The sequence below is a fragment of the Manihot esculenta genome, chromosome 6 (assembly GCF_001659605.2).
Source record: "Manihot esculenta cultivar AM560-2 chromosome 6, M.esculenta_v8, whole genome shotgun sequence".
Classification (NCBI taxonomy): Eukaryota; Viridiplantae; Streptophyta; class Magnoliopsida; order Malpighiales; family Euphorbiaceae; genus Manihot; species Manihot esculenta.
In genome coordinates, this window is record NC_035166.2 from 20,788,826 (window position 1) to 20,796,221 (window position 7,396).

At 35.3% G+C, this 7,396-nt stretch overlaps 2 protein-coding genes across 2 annotated transcripts; one reads left to right on the plus strand and one right to left on the minus strand.

Annotated features, from left to right (window-relative positions):
• The first annotated feature begins 215 nt into the window (after positions 1 to 215).
• On the plus strand, positions 216 to 2,840 carry LOC110616470 (zinc finger protein WIP6). The gene is made up of 2 exons (XM_021758836.2): positions 216 to 843; positions 1,043 to 2,840. The coding sequence occupies exons 1-2, from the start codon at positions 463 to 465 to the stop codon at positions 1,526 to 1,528; spliced, it is 867 nt and encodes a 288-aa protein (XP_021614528.1). The 5' UTR covers positions 216 to 462; the 3' UTR covers positions 1,529 to 2,840.
• A 3,043-nt stretch (positions 2,841 to 5,883) lies between these two features.
• On the minus strand, positions 5,884 to 7,396 carry LOC110618313 (AP2/ERF and B3 domain-containing transcription repressor RAV2). The gene has a single exon (XM_021761470.2). It carries the CDS (start codon positions 7,177 to 7,179, stop codon positions 6,070 to 6,072), a length of 1,110 nt encoding a protein of 369 aa, XP_021617162.1. The 5' UTR covers positions 7,180 to 7,396; the 3' UTR covers positions 5,884 to 6,069.

Consider the following 7,396-nt stretch of genomic DNA (forward strand, 5'->3'; position numbering starts at 1 on the left):
CATCTTTAAATAACAAAAGTAAAGAGAGAGCTTCAGTTGTACAGTTAAAATTGCTCCATGTATACATACTGAAAAACTCTACAACTCTCTCTCACTTTTGCCTGCATGCATTTAAAGAGAGAGAGAAACAGACTCTGTGTTAATGTGGCAGAAGTCAGACTTAAAAGAAGACAAGGCAGAGAGAATAGAAGGGGGGAGGGGATTATAGGAGCTTGGGAATCGAGCATTTGGATTTTGGAGGGCATAGAAAATGCAAAAAAATTTATCTAATCGAATTTATATAGATTCAAACCAGGTGGTCGCTTTTGCCTCTCCATTATCACTTTCAAACATGAGAATATTTGTAATCAACCATTGCATATCATTTCATTATTTATAATTTGCTTTCTCGTCCACGCTCGTCTGCTCCACCAAAACCCAAAAGGCATTGTCCGTCTTTCGCCTTCTCATATAGTCATCACAATGCAAACTCCCTCCTTCACCTACACATCTTCTAGTGCAAGTGTCTGTATAGAAGCTGATGGCCAAGAAGTTGACGAAGACTCCCTCTTTCTTTCCCTTGGACCTCCTGGCCAAAGCATCGCCAAACTCCCGAACTATCTCCCTTGTTTGAATGAGAATAAGCAGCAAATTGAGCAAAACCCTACTAGTGAAAGTGGTGTAACTGTGGCTCTCCATATTGGTCCTCCAACCACTGGAGCCAGCATTAGCAACCCTAATCACATTGGTTCTCTCGTTGAAGGCCAGTACTGGATTCCTTCCCCCGCACAAATCCTTGTTGGTCCTACTCAGTTCTCTTGTGCTCTCTGCAACAAAACATTCAGTAGATACAACAATATGCAGGTTTATTCCAATATTTCTTTTTCTTTTTCTTTTGACAAGCTGCTATTTATTAATGAAATGTATAAGAAACAAGGAAAACAGACTACAAAAACAGGAATACCATGGTCTGACTCAAAGTTAATGGTTAATTATATTATTTGATTTTTCATTAATTATAACCCTCATTTTATTATATTTTGTTCCTTATATATTTTTTCAGATGCATATGTGGGGGCATGGATCACAATACAGAAAAGGCCCTGAATCTTTAAGAGGAACAAAACAGGTTTCTTCAATGTTAAAACTGCCTTGTTATTGCTGTGCTGAGGGGTGCAAGAACAATATTGAGCACTCAAGATCAAAGCCACTGAAGGACTTCAGAACCCTGCAGACACATTACAAGCGGAAGCACGGTGAGAAGCCTTTTGGGTGCAGAAAATGTGGGAAACCTTTTGCAGTCAGAGGAGATTGGAGGACACATGAGAAGAACTGTGGTAAGTTTTGGTTGTGTATTTGTGGATCTGATTTTAAGCACAAGAGGACCCTTAAGGACCACGTGCGTGCATTCGGGGATGGACATGCTCCACATACAGTGAAAGTAAGTGAAGTCGAAGAAGAACAAAAAGAAAAAGAAGAAGATGGTGATGGTGATAACAACATAGATCAAGGTGATAGTGGAGGTGGTCATGGTCTAGTTTTCTTGTAATAGTTGGCATTGACTATGGTGTTGTCCATGTGTGCGAGACAAGGGAGGGAGCGGATGAGGGGACACAGTATAGTGAAAGCCTATGCTAGGCATTTAATGTTAGAAGTGCTTATTCATCTAATTAAAGAGCCTTTTTGTTTTGTTTCCCAACTTTTTATTACACATTTCTTTTGAAACAAAATTATTTGAGAGAGGAGAGAGCGATGATGACCATAACTATGGAAGGTGGTCAAGTAATTAAGTTCAGTAGAGACTGCGTCTGCATGTAAGAGCAGACATGCACAGATGAGACACAGATTCTACTGTTCACAGCTCGATGGAATTGCCATGAATATTGCGTACGTTCTTTCTCTTTCTCTCTCACATAAAGATTCATACTTTAGAGAGAGGGGGAGAGATAGGCTCAGTCTCTCTGAGCTTCGACTAGCACTACTAACACTTTGATCGAGCCTCTTTTGTCAGTGGAATGAAGAACCGCTGATATTTTTACTGGTTTTGGGGTTTCACCCAAAGAGCCTCCCTTTGTTTCCCTTTTCAGAACAATTACGAACGGATACTACGACACTATTTCAGGCCCTCTGTCTGTGTCCTGCCACTTTTAACACTAATAATGTGCCAATGCATGCATTAGCTTATTAGCTAACCCCTCTCTTTTCATCATCATCGTCAACTTCTTCTTTATTCATACATACCCTTTTTCTTCTTCTTAATTTCTTTTCTTGCTTTTTTTTTTTGTGTGTGTGTGTCTCAGTTATCCCTTTCTCGTCTCTTTTTAAATTTCCGCTGCCATGCATGCATGAATGTTCTGCTACCTACTACTACAGTATTAGCTCCCATTACTGTTAAGCCTGTGATTAATGGTCAAAATTAAAGATACTGTTTCTTTATATAAAGAGTAAAATTCCCAAAAATTTCGAGGATTAATTATAGACGTGCATATGAAGATCCGGTCATGTACAACATCCCTTGATTGCTTTCCATCCTCGTATTCCTATTTTTAGCTATGTGAATCTCAAAATAGGATTTGATCTTATCTCTCTTGATTTGAGCTCTCCGATTACTTGCAGGAAAAACTCCTTCAATGTTGTACTTTAGAGCATCATTAATGAGAATCCCAAGCCCCACTTTGGAGCATTCCACTTTAATGCCCTGTAGCCGAAACTCTTAGAAAAAAAATAGGACTCCCCCCCTCCAAAGGTGGATCTTAAGTCCCAACCTTTTTTTTAAAGAGTTGTTTTTTTTTCTTTTCCATAAACTATACTACCTCGTGGTAGCTATTGATTTCTTAAATGGAATCGTGAGACTATCTATTCCAAGAGAAGAGAGAGTACTTTCCTCAAAAAAAAGAAAAAAAGAAAAAAAGAGAGAGCACTCACACTTGGCCACTTTAATTGTGGCGAGGTTCCTGACAGAGAAGCCTCAATCAAGACAAGTAGCTTAATTATTATTATTATTATTTGTTAAAGATAATTAACATCAGTAAAGCCATACAAGAGAAATCTAAAATGGGTAGGATATCCAAAATGATTTCGACAGTGAATACGGCGACGTTCTCGGCGATGACGATGAAAGCGAGATTCATCAGCATAGCGCCCCCAACATATTGAGAATGGAAGAAAAATGATGTGCTTCCGACGAGGGGATGAGGATATAAGGGCACTGGGCTGAGCTTGAGGCTCCAACTATTATAGATGGGCCAACTTCAAGCCCGAAATCAGAGGCTACGCTACTGATTATTCTAAATTTAAAGCAAAAATACATATTTTTTTTTTTATTGAAATTTGTATAACTTGAATATGAATATTACATTTATTCATCCTTAAAAATTAACAACTGAAATTATTAATTAGAAAATTTTATTAATGGTTACTGCAACTTCAAGAGACCATAAAAAAACAAATAATATAAAAAATTTTAAAAAATCCAGTCAAATATGGCATAATGGTTATTGAGAGACAGTATTCCAAAGCCCATGTGGATCCAAATGGCTTCAAAAAATCTCAACCTCCGCAGAAAAATATAAAACTATGATGGAAAAATTAAATTAATGGACCCAATGGGACATGTGGGGAAGAGATGGTTATTTAATTAAAATGGTTTTTCAATTGATTTAATTAAAATTTCAATCGGTTATGCAAGTTGGCTCTCAAGTCAATTATATAGAAAATTATTATCTGTATTTAAGTATTTATACATAAAATCCAAAAAATATATATTTATAAATAAAATTTACCACAATTTTTTTCATAATTTTTTATTAAAAAAATATATAAATTTTTTCGCTTTATAATTAATAAAGAAATATTTAGATTCTGTCAAAAATTTTAATCAATATTGTTTAGTAAAGAAAGAATAAGATAAAAAATAAGTTAAAATATGAAAAATTTTATTAAAATTTTTTAAAAATAAAAAAGGTGAGTTTCTAATAATTAAAGATAGATTATTTATAATAAAAATAAAATTTTAATATGTAAAATTATGAAAATATTTAAAAAAATTAATTAAAATATAAAATTGACTTTTAAACGATAAAATTTTCATATTAAACTTTGTGATTAGACTTGTAATTTTCGTCACACTTTTAAAATTTGTGTATTTTAAATTTTTTTTAAAAAAAAATTATTATTGGTTCTCCATAAAACATCAATGATAAAAGTTAAAATCGATTTAAATCTATCGTAAAATTTAAGATTAATTATTTCGTGAAAATAATATTTCTCATACAATTTTTATGACAAATTGCACATAAAATAAGAAGTGTTTGTTAAATATCAAATTGTATTAGACAACGAAACATTGGGAGAAAATTCAAGAAAAGATCAGAATCCAAATATTTAAAGGAAAAATAAGACTTGAGATCATATATTTAATTAAATCCTATGAAAATGTCAATGATCTTATATTTGTTGCAGTGAGTTGAATGATGGTAGAGTATGATTAATGATTCGATCTGAAATTTCCAGGTTTGACTGAAAATATTAATTAATTGTGTGGGTTTGACATTTTCTGCTATATATCAAAGTCAGTTGTTTGATAAATGTGTCTGGTTGCATGTTAGAGTATATGGTTTAATTACAATCCACGTACGTACCATATTATTTGATTGTGATTTAAATGCAATGCAGACATGTACGATGCAAATATGTGAAAAATCTTTCTATTTTAAAATTCGGTGAAAAATATTTATTAAAAAAATATTTATAATATTTTATAAAATTTAATACACTTAAAATTAGAAAATTATTAATTTTAAAAAAAAATCTTTAAAAAAAATAAGTAATTTTTTAAAATTTTTAAAATTCTATTAATATTAGTTTATATCAATGATCACCGAATTTTCTATACGAGTAAGGTAAGACCTTAAAAAATTCAGTAATGAAAAGTAGTTCGGACGGGTCACACGCAGATCCATTTAAAAAAGGTCTAGTTTGGTGGCATAACAAAAGATAGAGGAGTAGGTTCAGTCACCTCGCTGCCCTGTTTGCATGCGTGTCGAAAAAATTAAATGGTTGTCTGACGTGAAAAAGATTCTGACACATCTATACGTATAGATCTGAGTGACAGAAACAGGTGGCACTGTAACAGAGATGCGATTAGACATTACTAACAGATAAAAGAAAAATAAATAGAACGAGAGAAACGTCTTTTTTTTCAAATAAATTTACACACTATAAATTCTATTTTTTTAATTTCAAAATATCATATATAAATTTATTATTATATTTTTACAAATTATAACTGAAAAAATGTTTTTTATTTTTCGCAAGTAAATGGATCTTATATTGTTTCTTTTATGGAGTTTACACTTTTCGGTGTTGCTCCTTTATACTTCTTTGATAGTTGCTGTATTTTTATGTGTTCTATAAGATTGTGGAGAAAAAGCTTATATAGATCTGATCTACTTCTCCCTCTATCTGGATTTGATGTTAGTTAGATTAGGAAATTATGAGTGAGACATCAAAGAGCCCTACCACATTCATATATATCACTAATGTTTGATGCAACTTCTTCAACTCTTAAAAAAAAAAACATTTATGATCAAAGATGGCTTTCCTTCCCCTGGTTAGAGACACCAATCTCCATCCCATGTAAGTGTAGTGAGTTCCCTTCCATTATAGGATCTCACATGGTTTAAGGCAGCCCAAAAAGTGTGTCAACATGCAATAAAGCATCACGCACTTCCTTATTTAGATAATGGATAACTCATTATCATAATCCAATTACCCTAACCTCCCTTCAAAAAGAAAAAAAAAAAAAAAAAACCTAGTTTCCTTCTCCTTGCTCTCACATGAGCATGAATTTGTCCACTTAAGAGATATTTAGGAAACATGAAACAAGTACATGAACACAACAAATTGACAGTTAATTATATATATTTTTTTCCTTTAAATTTGTTGCACCTAATTTTTTCAGCTTTTTTTGTTGTCTTCTAATATACAATTCACCTTTTGCAACTTGCAGCTAAACACCACCTGCCTCTCTCTCCTCCATCTAAAACCCATTTTACAAAATGCCAAAAACAAAAAAAGAATTACAAGATGTTACAAAGCTCCAATTATCCTCTGTTTCTTAATACACTCTAACGATGACAGCTCCACTTCCCTTATTGATCTCTTCCCGTTACACCCGCCAGCGCCTTCTGCGCCACCGCTATTGTTTTCAGCTAATTTAAAAATGTTGACCCCAAACAATCTCACCATCTGAACCGGTTTCACTGAGCAGACCACCGGGTTCGGCCCGGTTTTTACTTTCCAATCTATATAAAGTTGTTTATCCGGTCCGGTCGACCTCTGAAAGCTGACAATGTCTCCGGCTTTCAAGTTCTTCTCCTTCACGAACCGGCTCCATCCTTTTGTCAATACGTAGCTCTGGCTACTGTTCCAATAAGAGTAGCGAAATCTCCACACTTTGCCTGTAATATCCTCGAAATTTAACAGCACCCCTTTTGTGCTATTGCTAACGTTCTGTAAAGGGAAGTATTTTTCCGCGTGTTGTTTGGGGATAACCAGGCGGTTCAGTTTCCCAACGTCGCTCGGTGTCACCGCTTTCTCGAAAAGCTGTTCACGTTCTTTCAGAACGCGGCCCGACCCAGATAGAGCAGCATTATTGGCACCTGGGTTTCGATGCTGCTTCCCTTGTCCATCAATCAGGTAGTTTCGTTTGCTTTGTTCCAGTTCATCTTTGTACGTGTGTTTCCTGAGCATGTCAACGATTTCAGCTTTGGAACGGGAGTTCAAGAATGCGGTTTCAATATCATCGTCCTCGTTTTCTTCACCTTGAGGCTTGAAATTAGTGATAGCATCGCGGCCACGGAACCTCTGGGCAGCGATGTCATAAGCTTTGGCAGCCTCGTCTTCCTCATTGAAGGTACCAAGCCATACACGCTGATGCTTCTCGTAAATCTGAGCGCCCCAACGGCCGTTAGGTTGGGGAACAACCCCTTTATATTTAGAAGAGGGGAGTTTACGGGACTCAGCTTCGACGCCAAATTCGGAGTCGAGAATAACGCTAGAGCCGCTACCCACACGGCAAAGAGGAGACTCAGGAGATTTAGTTGGAGGAGGAAAGTGAGAGACGGCGGACGTAGGAGAAATGGATACGGATATGGAGTCACTAGTGGCAGTACTCTCATCTATGCAGCTTCCGTCCATATTTTGATCTGCTTTTCTCTTCTCGTAGCTGCTGCAGTTGTTGATGTAATAACTTGTAAAAGGAGAAGAAGAGAATGAGGTGTTTTTGTTGACTAGTATGGTACAAGAAAGAGGCACGAATTGGGTTGTGTTTCAGCAAGCGTAGACTATATATATATAGAGAGAGAGATACAGATAGGTAGAAGGTAGACAGATAGGAGAAGTAGGCCAAATTCAT

Coding starts and splice junctions, on each gene's coding strand:
- LOC110616470 (XM_021758836.2), top strand. CDS start 463: ATGCAAACTCCCTCCTTCACCTACACATCTTCTAGTGCAAGTGTCTGT. Junction 844..1,042: donor GTAGATACAACAATATGCAG/GTTTATTCCAAT, acceptor ATATTTTTTCAG/ATGCATATGTGGGGGCATGG.
- LOC110618313 (XM_021761470.2), bottom strand. CDS start 7,179: ATGGACGGAAGCTGCATAGATGAGAGTACTGCCACTAGTGACTCCATA.